This window comes from Stegodyphus dumicola, chromosome 7, assembly GCF_044657685.1.
Source record: "Stegodyphus dumicola isolate Sdum_Otavi_A_Nest chromosome 7, ASM4465768v1".
NCBI classification, from domain to species: Eukaryota; Metazoa; Arthropoda; class Arachnida; order Araneae; family Eresidae; genus Stegodyphus; species Stegodyphus dumicola.
This window is the reverse complement of record NC_140774.1, coordinates 64,787,778-64,814,683: the sequence shown is the minus strand read 5'-3', so window position 1 is coordinate 64,814,683 and position 26,906 is coordinate 64,787,778. Positions and strand designations below refer to the sequence as shown.

The following is a 26,906-nucleotide window of genomic DNA, read 5'->3' as shown; positions in this document are numbered from 1 at the left end:
ACTCTTTTCTCCAAAAAAATTATAAAACTAATTTAAATGAATTCTGAAGAGAATTTTTCGTGGCGTCTGTGCATACGTATCTCGCATAAATCAAAAACAAGTAACCTCAGAACGTTGAAATTTTGTATATAGGACTGCTATAAGATGTGAACCTCATATTTTGGTTGCAATCGGTCGCACCAAAAATATATAAATATATGTAAATACTGTCTACTCCGTTACTCCACTCAGTGACCTCAGTTTCTTTACGCTTATATGTTTGCAAACTGTACATTTTTTGTTTTACAAATGTTTGAATTATGTTATTCTTATCTTCCGGCTTAGGTTTTTCCGGTTTAGTCTTTTAGTAGATTTGTATGCAATACTTGCAGAATTATGAACAATTTAAAAGTTGTTTAAGTGCGGCTAAACTAATTATTTTTGCGATGGCGGCCATGTTTGTTTACATTTAAAACTTGGCAGAATAGTGATTTGTTGCCAATCTAGAAAAACTAAACTTCGCAACAACAATAATAACGCCTTCTTTTATTATTGCGAATTAAATCATGCTTAATCCGAAATTTATTCGAGGAAATAAGTGTTTAATATGTACTTCGTAATTTTTAATATAGATATTTTGAGTTTTTCTGTGTTTTAGCCTTGTAGAGAAGTGAGGACTGAATTAATTGAATGAGAAATACTGAATCGTCTTTGAAAAACTGTTTACTTGCCTTTCTTTACTTTTTTTTGTTTGTTTCTTAGTTTGCTTAATTTCTTTTATACATTGTTTTAGATTTATTATAATTTAAATGCATTGTAGTTGGAAGACTAAAATTGATATCATCGAATAATGAAAGGGGGGTTTGAAAGCGTTCATGTGCATGATAAAGCTTTACATACCGCTGAAGGACAGAGAACCGAACCATTATTGAAGTAATTTTATAAATTTTATGGTCGTAGTGAAAGAGAATTGGTAAATTAGTGAACGCCTTGTTTAGGGGTGACATTCACTTCTAATTATAATGACATGCTAACAAGCAGATGTAATGAAAATTGATCCATACCTTAACACTGAATCTCAAATATAGCTTTATGTATCTATAAACGTTATCTTGGGGTGTTTAATATGTTTTAACTGAATAACTGTCCCAGATGTCGCAAAATGATAGGCAGTTATATAAAGCAAACGTTTCACTCAGATCTTATAGTTACACCGTGATTTGCGACTACTGATTAACACGACAAGGTGTTAAATTTGACAGAAATAATAAGCGTATTTTGGAAAATTTATTATTGTTATTTAAATAATATTTAGTAAATAAATATTATAGAGGAAAAGATATTAGAAAGTATTTAGGAGTCTCCCCGTACAACTTGGACTATACAACTGGTGATCATTTTGTATCGGCACAACTGATGATCATTTTGTATTGGTATAACTGGTGATCATTTTGTATTGGTACAACTGGTGATCATTTTGTATTGGTACAACTGGTGATCATTTCGTATAGATCTGTATTAAAGATATAATGCACAAAAGTGATCCAAACTCAGTTAAAAACCAAAATAAGCAATTACGCATGTGATTAAATTTATAAAACTTTGGTAAGTTAGAAAGCGCATTTAATGTATTTAGACACAAAATATATACTACTATAACTGAGAGAAGTAAATATTTTGAAATTTTATACAATAAATTCCAATTAGTTTCTAATTAATTTGTTATAATCATCATTTGTAATATATAATTTTAAAGCCTTTTTCTTTCTTTCATGTTACTTTGGTTGTACTGGTTTGGTATTTAAATAAAAAATCTTTTCAAATAAAATACCATTCAAGTACTTTGAACAAATTCTACATATAACTGCAATTTACAGATTAGCAGACGGAGTTTGTGATTATCAATTAACTTATTGAAAGGCCCACCAACGGCCAAACGGTAAAAACTGAGCAGAAGTAGTTCAGTCCTGGGTTCGAATCTCGACAAACGGGCTTGCTTCGTGCGCATTTTTGTGATTTCTAATGTGGAAAGTATATGCGAGCCAGTTTACCTCACAAGTAAACCTTCTCTCGTTTGATACCGATTTCACGGATACCCATATATTTTCTGGAAACTTATGCGACAAGTAAAAAAACTGTAAATTCTTAGGGGCTGGGGACAAGCGTTTAGGAGCTATGGAATCCACAAAGTATCATTAAAATGTGTATAAATGGACATATTTACTGTAATGACGTCTCTATTTCTTGTATGTTTTCGTATGTTGCTGTCAAGTATACGTATTGTATGCCTTCTTCTTACAGTGTAGATGGATCCTAAAGTCGTTGCGGCTGCCTTGGTCTCCCAATTCGGAACAAGCAATCGATCTCCGAACAACCAAGATTCGAAGATTATAAAATACATAACTACGCTCCTGGAAAATGGAGATTGTGGAAAAGATCCGGACATTAGGATTTGCTGGAGGTAATGGAGAATAATGAGACAAGGAAATGGACTTCGGAAATGAGGGTGTCGATAAGGAACAGCAATGCTCATCGCAATAGTCACTTCACTATATTTCGAGTTCATGGGCATCCGAGTATGTGTCCTTCGCCCGAAAGGCGAAAGCATGATGGTCCAGTAGATATGGCAGGAGAGGAGTGGACTGCTTACAAGTAGCGTGATTTAGTGTACTGGACCACAAATTCAAAGACAGGTGAACCTCGGACAAAACGTCTGTCGCATACTTCAGTAATGAATCATTTTAAGAACATTAAGAGCATGAACATTCTATATAATTTGGAAGAAAAACGGAATACTCCGTTGATCCGAAAAATTAATCAGGGTGTCCTGCAGAAATTCAAAGAGAAGGAGCAATTATTCACGACCAGATATTGCGACTGTGGGCCATGCAACTTAAGATAGCGATGGATCGGCAAAATAAATCTATTTTAAAGCTTCTGTTTCCTGGGTGTATCGCTTTAAGAAGCATAATAACATTGTTGACAGAGCAATAACCCACACAGTCGGCAGGAATTGGCAGGATAAGGAGGCAAATTTGTCATAAGCGTGCGATGATTTTGTTACCAAGATTCACAAACCCATTGTTATAAGAAACGTCTCACCTACACATGTCTTCAATGCTGATCAGAGCAGGTTTGACAAAGAATTACATAGTCATCGAACCCTGCGAGTCAAAGGAACAACAGTTGTTTGCACTGTGGTTGGATCAGTCTCTGCAACACAGCACAGTTTAATGATTATGCCTGTGATTTCAATGGAAGGCGAAATACTGCGGCCAATGGTATGTGTTTGTATCCGAGGCATCTTGAAACTTCATATACTGATTTCACGCAGTTTAACAAATCAATGATCAAGTCTTGCTGAACTGCGCGAGATTCATATGAAAGTGCACTTTTCAAATCCTGGTGAGGTATTTAGCCTGTTACAGTTTGGAGGCTTAATGCTCAGACATGCAAATCTGTTCAAATCTTGTGATTAAACTAGCATCCGTTCAAGTGTAACAAAATGTCTGCGTTAACAAGCTTCCATTCTATGCCAGAATATAGTCCACATATATGTGGTGTCGGATACAGATGATAAGTATCCTCAAACTGGGAAAGCATTTACGTGAAAATGTGATATTCATGAGCAAGAAGGAAGGAAAGTTGCGTATTCTTTCCTTCCTCTAGATCGAAACACGTTTAGAATTACAGTTCATACCATATCTGGACTCTTCAATAAATAAAGCATGATTCGTTTTCTCTTGACTCATTTAAACATGAGACGGGCCTTGTTTGGAAGATGAAGTGAATGAGACAAAAAAACCAACCATTAGTGCTTTCATATAAAATCTGACAGTGTGAATCCTTAGTGTAATAGTCGAACGACTGACTTGACTAAAAGTCAAATACCAACGCTCGTTTAGTCGTTTCGCGGTGTTTTGAGCAAACAGTGACAGATATCATCTTCGAGTGTAATTGTTGCTGTTAGCCTTTCTTAACCAAGGTTCCTACTAATAGATGCAATGCTTAAAAATATGGTTGCAAGTTTCAGATATGGCATTTTTGGGGAATATTTGGATGTTTAGTCTGTTTTGAGTATTAACTAAAGAAAACTAATTGTTCTTAGAATCTATATTAACTTTAAACAATGAAATCATGATTTAATTCTGTACTATTTTTTCAGATCTGTTATTGAACTAAAAAAGTCATCAAAATATGTCACAGAAAATGGGAGTAATATTTATGATTGTTAAAAGATAAACTGGTTTATTTTAAAGATTCTGTTTTATCACAAATTATAAATTGTGCTTAAACGTAAAAATTTATTTTAAAGAAAACATTAATATTTTCCATAATATGGGTACTGATATAAATATATTATATTGAGTAAGACCTTGTTACATTTTTCCGTAGAATTACACAGTACTTGTAAATAGTTTTGATTTTGTTAAGCAGTATTTGTAATATTTTTAACGAATTGTTCACGTTTTTTGTGTTTGACATAAAAGTTTTATAGCATTTTGTTATTTTAGTTTATATCATTTATTACAATATGTAATTTATTTTAGTGGAAATAAAGATATTTTATTGGAAGTGCTAGAGAATGTTTCTATCGAAAATTGAAATATCCTCAATTTCCAAGAGGGTTGGCAATATGTTGGCTCCTATGCTGATGAGACATTCTGGCTGTTTTCAGCTGAATGTCTGAAATGATTCAAATAAGCCCTGGATAAGCCTTAGGGAAATGTGGATAACACTAGTTTTACTTGCATCACAATTGTCTATTATGTGTAATTTTGATTTTAGGGTCCTTTTATGTTAATTTTTAAACCTTCCCGTATATCAACTATATTTGCTTCCTAGTTTATGTGGGACCTATTTTGGTACTACTAGAAATAAATGTAAGGAAGTTAAAAGCGAAAGGCACATACAAGCAGTGCAATTATATTGGCATCCTTCTGGATAAAACTTAAATCTTCTAATTTGCTCTCTTTAATCCTGTCTCGTCTGTTTGTGTATTTATCTATTTAAAAAGAATTACATTTATTTGCTACTTTTATGTATAGTCTTCTTTATTTTAGAAGCCTCTTCATTTAAAGGTACAGCTTCTTCATTTTGAAACCTTGTGAAATCTCTAGTTTAAATTTTTTTATGGCTGGCGTGTTTACGATGGGTTGAACGATAGTGAGTTTTCATTTCCCTAGAGACCACTAAACCACGAAGCAATCGAGTTATTTTTTTTGAAATGAAATGACTTTTGTAAGAATGCCTTTGCTACCTTTAGTAAATTTCTTTTTCTCCTAAGAATCTATTTTCTCACCTGAACAGTTCAGAAGTTTTAGCGTTCGAGTTTTTCTAGTAACCAATCTTCTCTTGGATTGTGTTTATGTTTTCTTTGTTTAAATTACCCTGGTTTATATAAGTTAAGAAATTGTTGAAATATTTGCCCAGATTTTCGGTACGCATTTATTGAATCAAAAATCAAGAAATAAGACTTAAGTTACTCCAGTGTGCAGTAAATATTAATTAAGACAACGAAATGAAACAGCGTTGCTTAAAATATTTTACATTTCTGAGCAGAACGGAAACTGAAAAACTGCAAAATTTATCTTAATTAAAAGTTTAACCTGATTCTGTAGACATCTGTAACTATAGTCTGTAAATGTAACAAGATGTGAAAAAATCTATAAAATAATTTCAAATGTTTGCTAAAAAATTTAGAAATATGTAACATGTAGTCAATAACTAAATAAATTTTTTTACTAACATTTGAAACAATTTTTCCAGGACAAGAAATACTCTTCAGAATCTGACTAAAATCCACAGACATTTTCCAGTTTACACAGTGCAATATCTTTTATATATCTTTCAAATGCATTGCTCACTGCCAGTAAAATAAAGTAAAATATTTACAACGATCTTATAATAAATAATAATTACTTAAATCTTTTAAATAGGAGAAAATTTTACAACATTAAAAATATAAAAATCATTAATAAAACACGTTTCGCATGTCATACGTCATGTGCCTAAACTATAAAGTTTAATTCTGCTTTTTCTTGATTTTATAACGCATTAAGGCTTTACGTGAAATTTCCGGCTATTTTTCCCAATCTTGACTTAAAGCATCGTTCTTTTGCCAGTTACATTAGGAAATATATCACATCAAATTTCAAAATCATGTCTGTCTATATCCTTAGAAGTACCTATATATAATGATACAAATCCAGAAGGAAAATTATTTTGTTCTTCTTTATCCACTTGTTTAATAACTCGTAATTCTGTAAGAATTTCGTTTTATACTCAACTAAAAGAAGCTCAAAGGACAAAACTCATTTAAATATTCATGAATATATAGTTACATGAGCCTATTATTTATTTTTCTTTTATAACTATCTATTTAGTAACTCCAGTTTGAAGTGCTGTAGTATTATTTCTCATATATCCTTGGGGAAAAAAACTCAAAATATAGAATTCACTAGGACATTCCTCACACTCTAGGGAAATGAACAAGAAGTTGTTTCATCCTTTGAATACACGATTAATAACTCCAGCTACAAATAAATAGTTTTGTTAGAATTCTGTAGAAATATCGAAGGATTATGTATTTCGCATCCTTTGATAAGATAAAAAAAATATATTTCATATGAATTTATAGTGAGAATTTGGTCAGAATTACTGCTGTCAAGCAGATTTCATTTGGATTTCATTATCTGCAGAAATTACAAAAAATATTCATATCTTATAAGATTTACGTGTCATATTATACTCATTGCTTGGAACATGAAAGTGATGGCACACGTCTGCAGAGTTTTGTGGAATAGCAAAATAAAATGTGAAAGGTATTCATAGAAACTAGCTACAAACTATATTTCTTTAAATATTTATCCATTTACAAAATTTCTCAAATTAAGCTAAACATTTTCTATGAATATAGCTTCAACATTGTAAGTGAAGGGTTTGACAAATATAAACTTTACAAGCCCCAAAAGTAAATATTTCAGTTACTAAAACATCCATTGTGACTTAACAGAATTAATGATAATAGCTGGGAAACAAAATTTCTGGCTTAATTCAATTGTTAATGCCAGTTACTTGGCAAATTAAAAAATATTTAAGTAGTAGTGGTGAAAAAAAGATATAGTTCATTTTAGCACTTACTCATTCTGTACTGTGTGAGTTTGTGTTTACTTTTAATTCTTAAGTTTGTAACTGGACTGCTGAAAAGTTTTATTAAGAATATCTTTGTTAATATTTCATGCTAAAATACAGAGGCTAACTCATTGAATTATTAGGAGTTATTTTTTCATCAGTTGAGTTTGCAGTCTGTGTTGATTATGTAAAATGATTAATATATTTCATTAATTTCTATGCATCAGTTGTTAAAAACATCTTTCATAAATTACAACAAAGTTGAAAATAGTCATAATGTTTAGTTTGGATACAGTATAATTTACATCAGAAAAAAAGTAAAGGAAAGACGTAAATTTTCAAGAGGTGATAATCTGTATGTTTAAAATTTGGATGCTGTATACAATGTAAAAGGTAAATTAAAAAGATCTCACGCCATAACCAATAAGAGCACTCTAGGATTTGCATGCTTAGCAAAAGGTACGAAACACAATATTAGAGATCTTACTTCTTGTGTGATTGCGTTGATGATAAATGCTTTGGTAGCCTAACGCTTCGTAATGGAGAAAACGATCAATTTTCTAAAACGAATAAAATCTGTACCTAATTGTTTCAACGACCTATATATTTAGATTAATGCAGGGGATTGCTCGGTCTTAAAATTATAGTTTTAGCCTGACGGTAAAGGAGGTTAAGTTACATAACAGAACAGATCAGCTGCGACAATACAGCAAAATCGTGTAGAAGTAGAAGATAATAGAGTTCTTACGGAAAGCACATAATCAATAGCATCTGTGATGGATTATATACTTGAGATAGACTGACTTTGAAGGAACACCGAAACATCGTTTTTAAATGCTGCTCTATCTTATATTTGAGCTTATATCAATTTCTAGAGATTGTCTCAAATGCCAGAAATCAGTACTTGTACATTTTTGTAATGGGGTATGAAAGTTTGAAATACAGTTGCAACAAGACTTAAATGCAGTTTTCAAGTACATTAGAAATCTATTAGAAAATCAATCGCTTGTTGTTATATAAGGTATTTCTCCCACCTTTTTCGCGAGCCTTCGTGGTGCAGTGGTCTGCACGCTCAGCGCGTAATTGAGAGGTCCGCGGTTCGATTCCCGACGAAGACGTTGCATATTTTTCATCTTTCCTGCTTTGAAAAAATACCTTATGTCTCTACAGTTCTTCATATCAAATAAAATTAAACTTCTTCTGAATTAATTTATGCATTTTTAATTTTTTCACATATTTATTTTAACTTCAGTTGAATAAAAAAACATAAAACAAAAGTTAATTTTTTATTCAGTTTAATATGTGGCAGATATTATGGGATTACTTTTAGAACTGAGTAAAAAAAAATTAATTTCATCATTTTTATTGCGGTTTCAAATCTGATTGGCTCCATTATGTTCTGATTTACATTGGGCACTTAACCGTAAAATTACTGCAGAATTCAAACAGAGAGCTTAAAAAATTATAGTATTCCTTTGTTCAAAAGTATTTCAGCATTGAAGATAAAATTTCATTGCCTTTAATGAATTTATCGGAATGTGTGGCACGTAAAATTTTCGAAAAGAAATATACTTTTACGTTTGAGTTAAGAGACATTTACATTTAAAAACCAAGCCAGCAGTTAGTTTGGTCTCTCTGATAATTTCCTGCTAGAAGCTAATAAATATAATTCATCCATCACAAATTACTATCGCCTCAAAGAGAAAAAATAAGAAGCATTAAAAATAGAGCCGTATCCGCTGAAAACATCGCGCACGAAAATATCGCTGAGAAAGCAAGCAAAGCGAAAACGTCGTCGTACAAAACATCGTGGAAGAATACAAAGGAGTAAACATCGTAGCTCTAAAACATCGCGGTACAAAACATTGTCAACGAAAGCAAAGCAGTTCAAAATCTTCGCAGTTTAAAAAATAGTCGTTCAAACTATCATGAAAGAATAAAGCCCTTACAAATCATCGCATGACAATAACTTCAAAACATGGGCTTTTTAGAGTTTAAAAGTTGTAAATGCATATTCGCATAAAGATTTATGATCTCAAGAAGGAAGGAGGAATATTTTTACTTTTATCATTCACGTTTTTGAATTAACTAATAAATTTTCCATTTAATTTGGAAAAATAAGAAGCAAGTTCAAAAAATGAGTAGAAAATTAATGCTAGGTATAGCTGTTAATAGAATCTTTTACCGTATATTGTTAACTTATAAAGGTATTCAATTAATTAATCTCTTTTATGAAGATTTACTCGTAATTTTTCATGCAAAATGTAGTCTGAAAAGATTAGAAAATGGACAATAAGTACATGCATATGATTACCTGTATTAAAATTTCTTAATTAATTATCAAGTTATAAAATTCTGTCAACTGTTATAAGTAGCATCAGTTTTCCACTCATTTTCAGTGTCTGAATGCTTAAGTTTCCTTCTTAATTTTTCAGTAAAAGTTTCTTAATTAACTCAAAAATATAAAAACAAAAATATTTCTTATTCCTTCTTTCGCCCATAAATCATTATGCAAATATGTATTTATAAATTTTAAAGCTTGGAAAATGCATGGCCGCGATGTTATCGTCATGCGATGATCAGTAGGTGCTTTATTTTTTACCATGATATTTTTGATGATGATGTTTCTAAACTGCTAAGTTTTTGAATAGATTTATTTTCGACGACGATGTTTTGTACTGCAGTGTTTTAGAAATACGATGTTTTCTCCTTGAATCCTGACGATGTTTTGTACGACGACGTTTTCGCTTCCATTTTTTTTTCTGCGACGTTTTCATCCGCGATGTTTCTGCCCGTAACCAAATAGCGTATATAACCTAACAACTGCAAACATTACATCTATCAGAATAAATGATAATCTCGATAATCTCGAAAAGTCATTTTCATGCGTAATTAAGATCTATATTAAATGAGTTGTTTATATCATTATGCGTTTCATTGAAAATGCGCCAGGTATTTCTTTCATTATTAATCGAAAAAAAAATTTAGATATTTTTCCATATCTGGGAAAAGGCAGTGTCATCGAAATAAAAGTAACAAAATTACATTTTTCTCATTTCAGTTTCTCAATATCATATTCTCGGCAATATATTATGTTTGAATCATACATCAATATACTATCTTATGATTAATTTATGGTAACAGTTTATAGTAATTTCGATGTAACTGCAATAAGTGGGCAAATATTTACAGCAAATATTTACAGCACGTGTGTAACATGTGCAAAGTATAACCTTCTTATAGAACGTATGTGCATAAACATAAACTTATTTAAAGCAACAACCTTCTATTTGGCGTATATTTTAGCGAAGACTCTATAGATACCGAAGTCAGCAGGTGCAGATCCTTCATCAATCAGAAGAAAAGAAATTATGTAAAGAAGGGAGATGTATTTATATCAAAAGAAGTTCAGTCTTCAAGTCATTTTCTCCCCTTTCAATAAATTTCATTGTTCGATTGTTAAAGATTACATGTTTGGCTTTAATTCTTGGGGAATTTATAGCATATCTTGCTAATGTAGTTTTTGATACATCGGCCAAACTAAAACAGCGTTAAAGTTTTGCATCAAGAAACACGAATCTTATCGAACACGAATAACATGAATCGAAAAGAAAACACAAATCTTCAATGTCTAATGATTGCTGAAAGTTTAATTACAGATTTGAATCTGAGTGTGCAAAAATTGTGCAAATTTTCTTCAGTCCGTGAACTGAATTTTTTTGAAACACTTCACACTCACAAAGATTTAAATTGTTCAGTTAATGACTTTAATCCAGTTCTTCCTAAAGCTTTTAAAATGCTATTAATTTAATTTTTCATTTTTTGCTACTATTTCTGTGAACAGATGTCACTATCTCCCTGTTGTTTTACTACTTCACCTTTGGCACCGATATAGCTCTCTTCTTTGCCCGATTTCTTTCTCCAGATGATGAGCGACTGTACCCATTGCCATTGAAATCATAGAGTTTTGGTTAAAATGTTCGCCAAACTTAAAATTCTTATTTTGCCTAATTTTATGTTTTATTTTGGCGTATTTCTTTTCACGACATGCTATGTACATACAGTTATCAAAAAATACAATAGCATATAATGTTGAAAATTAATAACAAATTTCGGAGTTAAACTTCATTATAGTTTGTTTATGAAATTGTTGTTTTGCATTTTGAAATTGTTGAGATAAATAAAACCTTTGCTCTAAAATTAAAAACTCGCATTAATGTTTTATTCTAAACTAACATTGACCTGAGACAGTGCAATCTTTTTTTAAAACTTCTTTTGTGAATCTTTTTATGACAGATATAAGATGTATTTTCATAAGCATGAGAGGCAGAATATATCTTCAAAACACAGAAGTTGATTTCGTTGTAATTAAAGTAACTAAATGGCTTTAGAATAAGTGTTGTGTCGAAAATTTTAAAGGTGCTTATGTTATTTAATTAATCACTATTTAGGTATTTTATTTAATTGAAACATTCGTAAAAAGTTAGTGGATACTTTTTAAACAGTTAAAATCTTTACTCATATTTACAGTGCTGGCCACCGTAAATGCAGCACCCTGAAGGAAGCATGCAAATAACAGGAAATTTCCGACATGCATTAGCGGAGGTGAGATATGCAAATGATTAGAATTTCAGTGCAGACGCACATCACACGCGCCTATGGCGCCACTTCAAAGCGCTATTTAAGGCTTGGACTTTTCGACGATTTCTAGTTCGGTAATTGTGTTTTTCCTGTGTGTTTTTTTTTCTCTTTCTCTTTAAAAAAGGATCAATTATGCCTCGTAGTAAACAGCGATCATCGTTTGATCAAGTATCCGAGTTCGACAGAGGAAGGATAGTGGCCTACCGAGAGTGTGGATTATCTGTCAGGGAAATCGGAAGTCGTGTTAGACGAAACCAAACAACTATAACGCGGATATGTGACCGTAGGATGCAGGAGGGTACGACGGACTGACGTGGTCAATCGCATCCACCTCAGTGCATCACTTCACGTGATGACAGGAACGTTGTGGGCATGGCAATGACGGTCGCTCAGTTACACCACGAACCATTCGACGCCGTTTACAGCAGAGTGGTCTATCCGCAAGACGTCAATTGCTTCGTCTACCCTTGGCGCAGAACCACAGACGTCTCCGCCGCCAATGGTGCGATGGAAGAAGGATGTGGACGTCAGAATGGAATGAAATTTTCTTTACTGAGGAGTCACGCTTCTGTCTGCAACAACACGATGGTCGGATTCGAGTCTGGTGTCATCGTGGAGAGAGGATGCTGAACAGCTGCGTTATGCACCGTTGTGTAAATTTCTTATTTTTAAGGAACATATCAATCTTACCTCTTGTTCTTCGGTGTTAGTAGGGTTCGAATTTTGTTTCTCACGCGCTTGTGTGACTTACTGGTTCCAGCTGTCCAGCTGAGGATTTTCTGCAGCGTCTCTATTTCTATATTTGTTGAAGAGAGTCAAGTGTTAACAACAAAACAAAAAGAGAAATTCTTACGGTTGGTCAAACTTAATTTAAGTCTAATTTTTGGGCCTGTAGAATTTAGTGGGGGGAGGAAGCGAGCATACTTCGAGGTCTTATAGGCGAGTTTCAGTCAATCATTTTTGAGTTTTTGAAGTTGTAATGTTGGCACCAGCTGCGTTATGCACCGCCACACTTGTCCTGCACCGGATATTATAGTATGAGGCGGTATTGGATATCACTCTCGCACTCCTCTAATATGTATTGCCGGTAACAGCCAGCGCTACATCTCCGAGGCGTTGGAGCCAGTTGTCCTTCCTTACCTTCAGGGCTTGCCCACAGCAATATTTCAACAGGATAATGCGCGACCACACGTGGCACGCATTGTCCAAGAGTTCTTCGTCAATCGCCAGATTGAAACGCTTCGGATGCGTTTGCCCTGCTGCGGGCTTCCTTAAGCAAGTGGGCTGGACCTGCGTTTTTATCGCCGAAGCACCTCGTAGTTAAAACCCGCTTTACAGCCAACGTTCCGATCGTGGGAAGAGCAATTCGTCCTTGTGTAGTCGCTCAGGTTGAGTTCTCATCAAAGGCTTAATTTTCACTCCTCTCCCTGTTCAGGTCAATTAATGCTTTTCAACGCTATATGCAGTCCTTGTTACAGTTGACACCTGAATCACCTGCGTGACACCGGTTTCATTTGTGTTTCTCCATTCATCTGCCTTCCGTACTTCAGAATTATTAATATCCCGGCTTTCTTCCTTTATGCTTTCTGAAGGCGGTCGTCTATCTTGCATTATGTGTGGACTGGCGAAGGATTATTTCAGGAGCTGGATAACGTGATCCTCCGATGAAGTCGTCGATATGCAGGAGATCCTTGCGTTCGAGGGGTTCCGAAAGTCCAAGTGTGAGTTACCTTACATTTTTATTCAAACTATTGCATTTATTTGTCAAGTTACAGTCATTTTAATTCATCTTGCGTAACTGGTTCGAAATTGAAAATAGAGAAAACGAAGCATGCCTTAACCCTTTCCGCCACGCTACCTTTTAAAGTTGGAGTTTTGATTAAAAAAAAAAGGTAGGCAGTCTAATTAGGCCTAGAGGAGTACACAAGTAAAATTTTGGGAAGTTTATCGTTTTAATTCTGTGGGTGTGCCTTGGGCACACTGATTGAAAACAGCTTCGAAAAGAGTGCTGAAATGGGTATTGTTGTAATGCACTGACCGACGAGATGCGGAGAAACAAAGAATGCAGACCCTCAGTTGTCCTAGATTATCGGTGAGCACAGGTCTGGGTACACCTAGGGTTCGCAATTTGATTTTAGGCAAGATTTCAAGGTAAAAATTTAAAACTAATATAGAATAAGAAGATTAGCATACAGCCAAAAAATAACATATAAATTTCTTTTCAAACAATTCCTTTTATACCCTAAAAAAAATCTGGAAGATTTCTTTGAAAAATGAGGGTCTTACAAAACTAAACATGGCTAAACTATATGGACTGGTTTGTGTTGAGCTGCCATCTACTATAAATAAAGAAGGTTCAGAGTAACGTATAGTAACCTATAAATCCTTTTTCATTCAATTTTTCTGTGCGTACAGAAGGAACATTTAGGTGTGTCCAGACCGGACACACTGTGCCGCAAAGGGTTAAAGACACATTAAAAATAGTGCCTATAAAATGTGTAATTCTGTTAATTGTAATTTCTTGCATTAATTATTAATTGATTTGCAACGTTTAAGCTAAGACTGGAATGACATAGAAACATTTTTTGCTTACTTGAGGTCTATTTTTAACACCTAATTCAATGTTCTAGAGTAATCAAAATAATCGTTTATTATGTTAATTTGGTAATCTAATTTTGATAGATGATGCTTGGAAAAAATATGATTTGGAATTTTATTTACTGTTAGATATAAGGGTAGTCTAGCCAGCTATCTTCTTTTATGATACTCTAGAAATGTAATAAATGTTATTAAATTTCTTATCATAAATGATATATATATTGATGATATATATATGTATATATTATTCTTCGTGTTATTTGAGTTATTTTAATTGTTGGTCTATCCGGTCATTCTATTTGTTTGAGCCGTAAGTCTTTTAGAAAACATGGAGACTTAACTTGGAGTATTGTTTTTATTTTTATGGGTTTCACAACACGCCTTTGTATTTAAAGTACTAGCCACTTAATATAATGTTTTTTGGATAAATTGAAATAATTAGTAGGTGCCAGGAATGTATTTAAACTCCTTGAAGTTATTATTAATGAGGAACCAATTTATTGTTGTAAGAATATTTCATTCCTGGTGTTTGTGTGTTTATGAATTAATGGAATTGAGTTTTGTTGCTCTTGAGTTAATTATCGAATTGGTGAATATGTGTCTATATGAAGTAACGGATTAGTTTGGGAGAGAGCACTCTCCTAGCACCAGCGAAGACATATTCCTCTTTATTTTTCAGGTTAAGTTTTATTAAATGTGAATTTGCATTGATTAATTGATTCTAAGGAGAGTTTATGAATGTAAACTGAGTTTAGATCAATCACACAGTTCCCCTACACAGCTTAGGATTCCGAGTTTTCAGATTGTCAATTTTAGTAAATACTAAATATTCCTTTTTTTGTGTTCGGTATCAACTATGTAAATTTTGTACCACCGAATTTTAGGTACCTCCACTTTTTCCCATATAACATAAATATTTGCTAAGGAATAGTTTTCCATCTTAGAAATTCTTTCCTAGCATCATGCATTTTCACATCTGAATTTAAATCTTTAATAAATAATTAATTATATTTTTATCATTTATTTACGCTTAAATTTAGGTCATCTTAAGATTTTCATTTTAATTTAATTCTTCAAAATTCTCTTCTGTTCCCAAAATAAGATCCTCATACGTGATTCCGGACAAATCTGATTTATGGCTTCTTTTGATGACAACATCCAACAAACATCCATATCATGAACTGGCGTTTCATTTCTGGTACATCCTGATAGAGTAAGGACTGGGGACTTGTATTATAAACTTATCGCTGGTTCTGTTCAGAAAAGAACAAATAAAAGATTCATTCCGAAGCTAATTTGTCACGATGAATGATTTTATGCAGGATTTCACATGTCTAATGCACTGATCTTTGTGTCTTTCTTGTTCGATTTGTTCGCATGTTAAGCATTTTTAAGTTGAACACACTCTGGATCATATTCGATTTGCATACAGCTACTAAATGCATACTGCCCTTGACGTTTGCAGCACTGTCTATACCACATTTAAACTCCAATATTCAGGGAAATACGGTTCAATAACTTAGCGCCACATTATTACATATGGCTGCTAACCGTATACGGATGGCTGAAATAACCATTCCTTTTCTTCAGTGAAACTCCACTGGATCCTATCCTTATGTTTATATTTGCATCCATGGTTTTCTACTTTGATCAGTAACTGACGTTCTTTAATTAATACGTCAGTTGCACATATACTGCGCTTGCAATCATAATGGCAAAATCCATATGTTTCAGTCGAAGTAATAGAAAAGTGAGGTATATAAGGCAAATGATAAATAATCCCATCGTTTAAATCTGTAGAAGAAAGCAACTGTGTTTTTTTTAGCAAAAAGAAACATTTTCACCTTTTATATTCGTTAAAAATAAAACTCTATTATAAAAAACATTCTCCCGCCTTCATTATTGAAAACATGTATTTGCTCTAGACCCCGGCAAGCGCAATTTTCATTTGATTATCTGACTGTTTTCTAATCGTACTAAATCCAGTTGAAATTCTGCAGCATCTTTTAGTGAAAAGAGATCATACATCCATTCTTTTCTTTATAAACTGGGTTCAGAAAGATTTTATTTTCTTAAGCATGGATCTTAGAATTGTGCACTTCCAAGTATAAAATTTCTCAGGACAAGCCTAGATTTCTATGAAAAACAGATTCAATGTTTTGTTTGGAGTTCTATAAATATAAAATTTAACGTAATATAAACTTTCAGTAATACAAAAATTAAAATTAACAAAATATTCCTTATATTTTAATAGCTGAAACTTCTATAATTTCAAATAATAACTCAAAGATATATTCATGAAAGAATTAGACAAGGTGTTAATTAAGCAATTTAATCCGGCTTAAAACAATTAGATAAAATATAAGTAGCTAATTTAAGCAATTAATGGTTTGTAAATTAAAATATAAATAGCTGATTTAAGCAATGGGTAGTAGATTAAAATATAAGTAGATGATTTAAGCAATTAATAGTTCTAACTTCCGCAAAGAGCTGCATTCGTAGCTAGCCTGTAAAAGTATTTAGTAACTTTGTCTTCGTAAATTTTGAATTTAAGCTCTTAACATTTTGTTCTTATCTCATTATCTTTCGGGGCGATGGGTTTTAATCGACCTCCTGGAAGAACGATACTGTCAAATTACAAAAAGTCATGCCTCTACCGTGATTCAAACTGAAGATTAAAACTATTGCAGCTTTCTACATATTATTCGAAGCAGAGGGGATACATATAATTTTTTTTTATCAATTTTAGTTATAGTTATCTTAAAAACGGAAGATATTACAGAGTTCCTTCAAATAGAGAAGTTGTCGAATAACCGCAAATAATATACATCAATTTAGTAGCACATGTCAGTATTGATACTAAAGTCCTAAAAATCTGGATCCCTACGATGCAATGCTAAATATGTTTTGAACACGAATTTCGCAATTGCTTTTTTTTTAGAAGTTCGACTTCTTTAAACATAAAACACTGATCCTTCCTAAGTGTATCAAAGTAATAAATATTATCATTTTTAAGAAATGAAAGAAATTCGCGCGGGTTGTGGGTTTTTGGCCCAGGAAACGAGAGAACCTCCTTAAATCCAGAAATTAATATTCAACATTACAGGAAAGGCAAACTAATCACCTTTTAAATTTCGCTTGGAAGTTCCAGACCAGAAACATTTAATGTCTGTCACAAATTCCATGGTCAACTACTCTTTCTAATTAACTCCAAGATTAATTAACCGTTCTACTGCCATTCCTCCAGGGAGGATATAAGAGGAGTTTGTCTAAAGATATTTTAGTGATTCAGCCGAAATTAGTCTCAGTTTTACATTTACACTGTACTTCTGTACTTAGAAGATACAGTTCAATAAGTAAAGACAATTTTACACAATGTAGCTTTTAAACGAATTTATTACTATCTTGCGAGTAACAATTTTTAGCTTAACTAAAACTAATGGAAAATATTTAACACTTCCATAACTACACATGGATTTATTTCATAGAAAAATGCGGATCGCTTGAAGAAAGTAAATCCACTTGAGCAGCCTGTAATATATTTATTACTGTTAAGCATATGACATTTTCTCACACTGCAAAACAAGCACTGTACTCATCAAATAGGAAGTTATTTACCATTCACTTTGCATAAGATTTTTCTTTACTTTCAGAGTAACAATATAGTGATTGCTAAAATTTTGTGTTTTGACGTTTTTCGTTTCAATAAATAAAAATCGTCATGCATTAATGCAAAGTTAATTTAATGCAGAAACCGACGTATAAAAGTAGAATTTAGATACTGTGGACCGTGTACTGAAAGCTTATCCACAGCAGGTCTAGTCAAACTTGTCCCATTACGGGGCGAATTAAGCTTTCGTGGAATAGTATAGATTTTTGTTTAGTGATGAAGATCAAGCAAGATTTACAAATTACATGGATGTATACATATACACATGCGGAAGTTTAGTTCTCTACTTCACTTTTATACTGCGCTCAGTGCTCTCCTGTTTCCATGTAGTATTTAGACGACTTTGTCGTTTTCCATGTATTTATACAGCTTTTTTTAATACCTTTTCCTATTTCTTATCTTGTAGAATAAGGCTTTAGAGTTTGTAAGGTTATACTTGAGCTAATACTGCTACTTAAGTTCTATAACTCTAACAGACATGTAGCGAATTACCGCTATGTCTGAGAGAGCAAGAAAAGTCTTACGAAGGCTTAAAAAATTTTAAACATGAAATCCCGACTTGGCAACGGCTACAAATAACCATAACTCATGGAAATGCAGATTAATATATGAAAACTGAAATTAACCGTTGATACACAATCTAAGACTACACAGTTAAATAAAACCATAAGCTGTCTCAATAAATTACCGGCGCTTCAGATTAAAGTATCGGTGGCGAGAAAACGCAAAGCCAACATAGCTGCAAAGCCAACATAGCTGCAAAGCCAACATAGCCAACATAGCAACATAACTAGAGGTAGCAGAATTTAACCACGTAGCGCTCGTGTCAGTAACTCTCAACATCAAAACACCTCAGCTTATATGCACAGCCAATTAATTTGCATTCTGGTGAGGAATACGGAAAGTCTAAGAAAGAATGGCTTGTATACACGTTACAGATGGACAAAACTACGAAACGGCAGATGCAGCCATCCCTTTTGCGTGATTCGAAACTTGGGCCGAAATACCAGTGTTCAGCGACTTAATCACTCAGCCTGTGTCTTGTCGTTGCATGTTGAAAACGCAAAGCAAGTAAGAAAATGGGGATCAAATCATGAATATAAAATTTCCACTTACTGCATAAGAGTATCACCAAAACAACCAACAAAGAGTATCACCAAAGCTGAAAAGTATCACCAACAAAGAGTATCACCAAAGCTGAAACAGGTACTAAATCTAATAAAATATTTCATAAAATTCCATTAAATTTCTTCTTAACAGACTAATAAAGTAGTTATGTGCCTAATTTATCGATAAGCATAAATTTATGTTTTAACGTCTGTGGATTAAGCTGTACACAAATTCATTATTAAGTAATGAGAGAATGAATTCCATCTTTATTTAAATTCACTTCAGACTTTCTAAGCGACTACTTAAAAATTGGAGTTTATTTTGGGATGCGATAATTCTAATACATATAAAATGCACAAAAGAGCTGAATATGCAGTTTCTTGATTTGTAATATGTTTCATTGAATTCAGTAAACTTAAATGCGAAAGCGGAAATAATAGGGTAAAATTGCGAAAATCGTACCCCCGCTTAAGCCGTACCTTCTTAATATTAGGCGTAACAACACGCCAGCTGCGCCTCTTCCAGCAAAACGAGTTACCCACTAGTTCAACAATATTGCTCGCCTCCCTTTAATGTTTCTGAAGAAGACCGAGAAGTAAATATTATTCAGTTCCTGAAATGCAAAGGATGGGTGCAAGACTAATGTACTGAAGTTGACAATAAAATGAAAAAGTATCTTTGTTATCATTGTTGTAATTAATTGTTGAAGCAAATTAAGTGAGAAAAAGAAAGTTTTGTTAAAATTGTTCAATTTTAAATGTAGTATGAATTAAACTTTACCTGATACTAGTTAGAATACTGGCTATCTAAGTCTTATTGTTCATGCTCATAAATTTATTAATTTTTCCAAGAGACTAGGTTGTATTGAATTTTACTGTAATACATATCAGCAACGATACCAGATGATTTTATTACCACACATAAATTTTCTTTTTTCACAGATCCTACTTTATTGGTATCTATTTTTTCTTTCTTGGTACGGCTTATGTAACATTACCCTATATAAACTAAAAAAAGCAATAAATAAGAAGGTTAATATAAATCTGATGCGTCGAAGAATAGAATTCTTAATTTTTCCTTGCCTTGCGGTTTTTAATTTTTAGCACTGGAGATTTCTGACATTAGAAATGTTTTGTAGATTTCACTCCGCTTAGTCCTCGGACAAAATATCATGGCGAAGTATAAGATGAGCTCAATAATTTTAAGACTTCGAAGTAAAATAGATTCTTTTATCCGATATAATTTCAAAAATAAATGGAAAGCATTTCAACAAAATTATTTGTTTCACTGAATATTTATATAATTTTTTACATCAAATTTTAAAAATACCAATTTGCAAAAGAATAAATGTCCGAAAATAATGAGTACATACCTTAAAAGTCCCAAAATGTTCTGACAAGAATAAACATAAATTGCTAAAAAGAAGTTATAAGACCTTTCATTAAGCAGAACTTTGGAGAAAAACATGCAACAAAAGTAAAAGAAAAAGCTTAAATCAATAATTTATCAAAGTTTCGCAATAAAAGAGAGCTGCGTATCAAAATTGCCCAATAAACGAGAAAAAGCTTGCATTAAAAGGGAGAAGAATTGATTTCATGAAGTATTTTTCAAAGGCCTAGAACAAAATAAGAGACATGACTACGCATTATTTCAATTTCAAAGCCTGCATCATTAATACCGAATGTATATACACAAGTTGACACCACATATTTAATGTAGGAACATATAATTGTCGTATCAGAGACACAGTGAAGAATGTTTCGAAATCATATTATGGAATTTATTGATAACTTAATATATATCGATTTTTAGTTATGTATTCGCAGCAACTGAAGGATTAATTATGAACAAATATTTTTATGAATACAAACTAAAGAGGCAAAATAAAATTTTGTTACTAACCTTTTGTTAGTTGCTCTACGGAATCTGTAATCTTCTTGTTCATCTGTCTGGCAACTGTAATTAATGACGTTTTCGGCAAAATAGCACCAAATCGAATAACCTGCTTAGGTTCTATATCGCTCGGAGTAACAACATCTTCTCTGCCCCTGAAAACGCTTGTCCTACTCTTGAGAGAACTGACATTTGCCAATAAAAAAGCTGCCAGTAAAATGCTCTTAAGAGGCCAGGCCATGCTGAGGTCAGTTTATGGTTTTATTCTGTAATGATGAGTGGGTTCGAGTATTGATATCAACATGTTCAGCCGCTCCGTTAAGTGGTATCTGCAGCTCGTTTCAAAAATCTAGAATAGATAAAGACAATTCATTATTTGCTAAAATATTATTATTAAATTATTAAACAGCCTTTTGAAAAATCTAGTGAAATATTAGAAATTAAAAAAATCATATGGAGGTATTTGTTACATTTTTTCTTATTTTTATTGTGAAGGAAACTTTGATGGTTTTAAAAATGAAATAACACGGTTCATGGTATTTTCACCCTTCTTTTTGCATGCTTTCTCGGTATAAGGGTAGCACACTCGGCGCGTATTGGAGAGATCCAGATTCTAGTTTCGGCCTTCGCATTGCTCCTCTTTCACGTCTTTAGCATAAAAAACTAATGACTTTATAGTGTCGCTCCAACTAAAAGGTGGTGGATGATGATTCTTCACCACCAGGATTTTGGCAACTATGTTCCCTAATCCCCTGTCGCCCTTTAAAAGGAGGAGTATATAAGGTATTTCATTCCTTCGCGGTGTAAGGATAGCACACTCGTCGCCTATTCGAGAGATCCAGTTGCGAGTCCGGCGAGAGTATTGCTGATTTTTCAACGACTCCTGCTTCAAAATATTCTAATGTCTCTACAAAAGCAAGTAGAAAGAAGTACTTTTAATTCATGTTATAGCTATACTGAATAATTTGCGCCATTTGCAAATAATAAATAGATAAACAAATAAAAGCTTCACCAACATTACGTTCTAAAAACAATATCTTCCAAATATCATCCTCCATGCAATCAATCAGTGAAATTCTCATTAGTTCACAAGCGTCTACTACACTCACTATGGGTTACAGTATAGTGGGAAGTGACAATATTTGGGACGATCTTCTCGTATTCTTTGGGTAAGATGATCAAGAAATAAAAGAGACTGCACTGCTACAGAAATTCTTGCTTCAGAATTTAGAACAAAACGCTCAAATCGAATTCACCTGTGGTTTCAGCAGGATGGATCAAGTGCCCACACTGCAAGGGATCATATAGAAGTATTTAGGAGGATTTTTATGGATATTTTAGTTGCCTGACATAGAGGTATCGTGCGGCGATTCTTTAACTTTGTAGGATTTTATTTATTCTTACTAATAATTATTGTAATTTGCAAGCATTTAGGGTGAACGAAAGTATTTAATCTGTTGAAGCGAAAAGTTTAACAAAGCGTTATTTCGTTATTGTAAGCGCACTTTGCTAATTGTTCCAGCTGTCAACCTTAAATATCGGCTAGATATTCTTGCCGCCGAATTACTATTCTGCAAGTGTGGGGTTCTGAGTCAACTTGTTAGATAAAGTTAAATTATGCAGTTTTATACTACACCTATCTTTAAATTTAGTACTGCGTATCTTTTAAGTTCTCACCGCAAGTGTTCGGTGTTTATAAGTCCGTGACGTTTCTCAGTTACACTGTGTTCAGTAAAAGGATCTTTTACACCTTGGTCTGGTTATATTCATCTTTAAATCTGTGCGAGAATTCGCAATTAATACTTTGGTAGATCTGTTCACATTTTATGCTAGCTAAAAGAACTTGATCCTACAACTTGATCTTTTGGCTTGCGACCTCTTCCCATAGCGTTACTTAAAATCGAAGTTGTACGTCGATCACTCACGTTTCTTACCTGAACTAAAGACTGCCATTTAACGCGAGATAGCCATCGTACCGAGAAAAATGCTGCCAAATATTATGTGAAGATTGCTGATCAACTGTAGCAGTTTGTTGACCAAGGAGGACAATATTTTAAGCATCTCATTTTCAGAACTTGATATTAGCGTAATTCTTATTTCTCTTCTTAATGCTGATGTACATTGAACTATAAAGCTAAACATGAATAAAAATGAGACCCTTATGTTATTTCATTTGAAAAACCGGTAGGCGTTTCTTTCTCACTATATTTATATTTCATTCAGTTCCTATTAATAAGTAAAACTGTTTGCTACTAAATCAATTGCACACCTATTGTCGGATCAAATTAATATTTTCATGTAAGTAGACAATGGATTGTATTATTATTGTATTGTTCATATATCATCAAATATCTTGAATTTTATTTTATTATAAAAGGAACACCGAAGCCTTTTATTGAGTTATTTCAAATATTAATGAATCTTTATTGAACCGGCAAATCTGAAAGAGATACGGCTAATACTAAACTTGTTTCGATTTTATTGGGGTGAAAAATATAACGGAAAACAAGTTATAACACTGTAAGATTCGAAGATTTTGTAGATGGGAACAAAAAATATTGAAAAGGATTCAATTATTTTGAAGGTATATCGGAAAATCAAATTAAAAATTAATCCTAAATTCTCTCGTCCAACTGTAAAAATTAAGAGCTTGTACGAATATAGAAACGTAAATGCATTTTATATATTTCAGAAAATATTATTATTAAAATTAATTATTCCCTGCGCCCAAGAAATTGATATAATTTATGTGTTTTATGGAAAACACTGTTCCATAATGTACCTTAGCTCTATGATCTGGTGAAAAAACAACACAATTTACATCAGACAGTTGGTGCTTCACTGGCAGTCACTTTACTGACTAGTATATGCCATATAAGCAGCTGAAACGAATATAATATCTTGTTGATAATGTTGAAGGTTCATGTTTCTGTTTTTCATGGAGCTTGCAAGCTACATGTGCAGGATCAATACTTATAAACGTATCGGACAGGAGAGGGGGGGATTGATGCACACTTACGAAGACATCAGGCATTTCCCGGATATCGCCGGCAACAAAGGCTATCCTGACCACTACATCCATACTGGTTTCAATGGGAGACTCGAAGATTAGGCTTTTTCTATGACCAAAACGGATAAAGTCCAAGCATGAGAGATTCGGCGATCTTAGTGGTCAAGCTATGGGACCACCTCAACCAATCCATCGCCCTGAAAATTTCGTAGTTCGTGTAACTGCAATCGACGGTAGAAATGCAGCTGGAACCACGTTCCAAGTTCTGATGAATTTGCCGCGAATTTTGCATGTTTTGATCCGGGTTTCTCGAAATATCGTACTTCATGGAGCGCATCAGGTAGGCGAATGCTGAAGCATAGGTTCAGAGTACAAGCTAGTTCGGGAAAGAGGCGTGATCAATACTCACGTGTGATAATAACAGGCCTCAGATAGGCTCGTACTCCAGAGCGACGCTACTGAAAATAAAGTTATTTCATGGCAAAAATAGATAAATAATAAAATAAAAATTATCTTTATGAATAGAGGAATGAATTCAGCGGTGAGTAGATCTTGGTCACTGTACATTGAAGTAAACAAAATTAAATCAAAACGTGATAGTCTCTCCCACAGTAATGGTGATTCCAAATATAAATACGCATAATTATCAAAAGAGAAAAATATCAGTGCAGTAAATGAAATTTACATATGTATATAGGCAGCATTAAAAGTTTTTGCTGATGTGATAACGAAGGGAAGCTACTAAGAATTCATACTAGCCACTAGTAGAAACCACGGTCACGTGATTTGAGCATCCTATTAGCAAAAGCACAGGAGTTTACAACTGTAAATTCATAACTGCAATCATACTGCAATAAATGGTAAATTAAGTTGGAAAATTTAAATTTTCATGCTTTTGTATCATGAAGGCTGAGAAATGTCGAAGATGTTTATCCTCATTGAAGATGTCGTAGTGAGAGTCAAAAGTGCTGTGAATAAGTACAGTCTCTTGCACCATCAAAGAATTTCACATTGGTCTCTGTGCAGGTAATCCTTAACTGATCCCAGTTTTAGTTCCCTGTGAAGGAAATGGTTACGAACAAAATAATGTGCATTTGTAATTACACACACATATTCATTTTGCACAATCTGAAGGTTTTGAATGTTATTGTCAGTTGCTGCACATCAGCGGGGATGCATAAGTTATTATCGGGCGTAAGATGGAAGTACAAGAAAGCTTCATGTTTTCCAACTCCAGTTTGTAAAATCTTCCAATCATGGGGTATAAGCACTTCATAACTTTGAAGGATTTGTTGCGTATATGATTAATATTCGAGGTCTATGTAAACGTTTGGTTCAGGATGACACCCAGATATTTGGTATCTCGTATCATGCGGAATTCTTCATTAAACAGAGTCTATTGCCTTCGAATTGGAACATTATTTTTCCCACGACGGTTAAGAAGAAGCTGCGATTTTTGGGCGTTGATACAGACTTTCCATTTCATGTGTCAGGTTTCGATAAGAGGAACGATTTTCTGTAGCTGTTTGATTGTATGGTTAGCGTCTGCAGACTTCACTGCCAAAGCATTGTCGTCTGCATAGTACGCCAGAGCACTTTTGCGAACTTCCATATTTGGGAAGTCATGAGCATAAAACAGATAAAGCAAGGGCCCGATTCCCGAGCCTTGCGGGGCGCCAGCATAGACGATTTTAGAAGCAAAAGTACATCTCCCATAGCGACGCGAAAAGTGCGCTTAGTTATAAATGAAAAAATCACAAGAATAATTTCTCTTGGCAGATGAAGGTCGATCAGATTTGCCATGATTCCTTTATACCAGACACGATCGAAGGCTTTCGCCACATCCAGCATCAGGAGGACAACATTGAGCTTGGAGTGGAGAGCAGCTCCAGTTAATTCTGTGATTCTTAATAATTGTTTCGCGTTTGAAAGACTTGCATGAAATCCAAACTACTCTGGGGGGGATAGACTTAGATAGGGCTTCAGTCTGTTGAGTGGGACTCTTTCGTAAACTTTTCATAATCCAGGTAGAAGACTGATGGGTCTGAACCCATTAGGTTGAATATGATATTTCCCAGGTTTGGGTGTAAGGATGATCTTAGCCATTTTCCTTCGAGTTGAAAATAGGAGGCGTTGGTGAATTAAGCGAATTAATAAAGCGACTTAAGCAGGCGTTGATGATTCCGATGAATTTACAGATGATATTTTTTGGTAATGCACGAATGGCTCGGTTTGAAATACCATCAATACCTGGTGCTTTTTTTGTACTTAGATTTTTAATGATGTTCATGACTTCGGTAAGAATTGTCAAGGGAAGGATATTATTGACAGATGAAGCATTCAACCAATCGCTTACATTGAGTAAGGTGGTTGTTTCGAAGACAAGGATGCCGTTGGGCTCGAAGACCGACCATTTCCATACCATTTATTTACAATGTCACTTAGTGGTTCTCCTTTGCGTTCCGACCATACATTTCTATGATGAATATTGCTCATATAGCGGCCTTCTATCACACCCTAAAGTTTTGCTCTCTTGTTCAGATTCAGCCTGTATAACATTCTGCATTACAACATGACAAAAGGTATAAATATATACGTATATATATATATATATATATATAATGTTTGAAAGAAGTTTTAGCTGACATTGACGCAATTTTATGACAATATATAACCATCTTCCTAGCATAATATATGTGAAAAGATATGTAAGAAATAAAGGTTTTATAAGATTATAAAAAGCACATGAATAAGGAATTGAATAGCTATGTCATAATATTAAGGCTTTAATAAAACTGATAGACGGTAGAAAGGAAATTAGGAAACGTTAGTTACGTACCATTGCTTTCTTCGTAGGCAAATTCAGAATAG

General features: G+C 33.5%; 1 protein-coding gene across 3 annotated transcripts in view; it reads right to left on the bottom strand.

Annotated features, from left to right (window-relative positions):
* The window catches only part of LOC118188575 (glutamate receptor ionotropic, NMDA 2C-like), a 938,424-nt gene that overhangs the window by 458,981 nt on the left and 452,537 nt on the right, over positions 1 to 26,906 (bottom strand). For all 3 annotated transcript variants that reach the window (XM_085820356.1, XM_085820357.1, XM_085820355.1), the window contains one exon: positions 21,035 to 21,374. In XM_085820356.1, coding sequence (XP_085676482.1) covers positions 21,035 to 21,266 — 232 coding nt within the window. In that variant the 5' untranslated portion in view covers positions 21,267 to 21,374. The remainder of the gene's footprint in view (positions 1 to 21,034; positions 21,375 to 26,906) is intronic.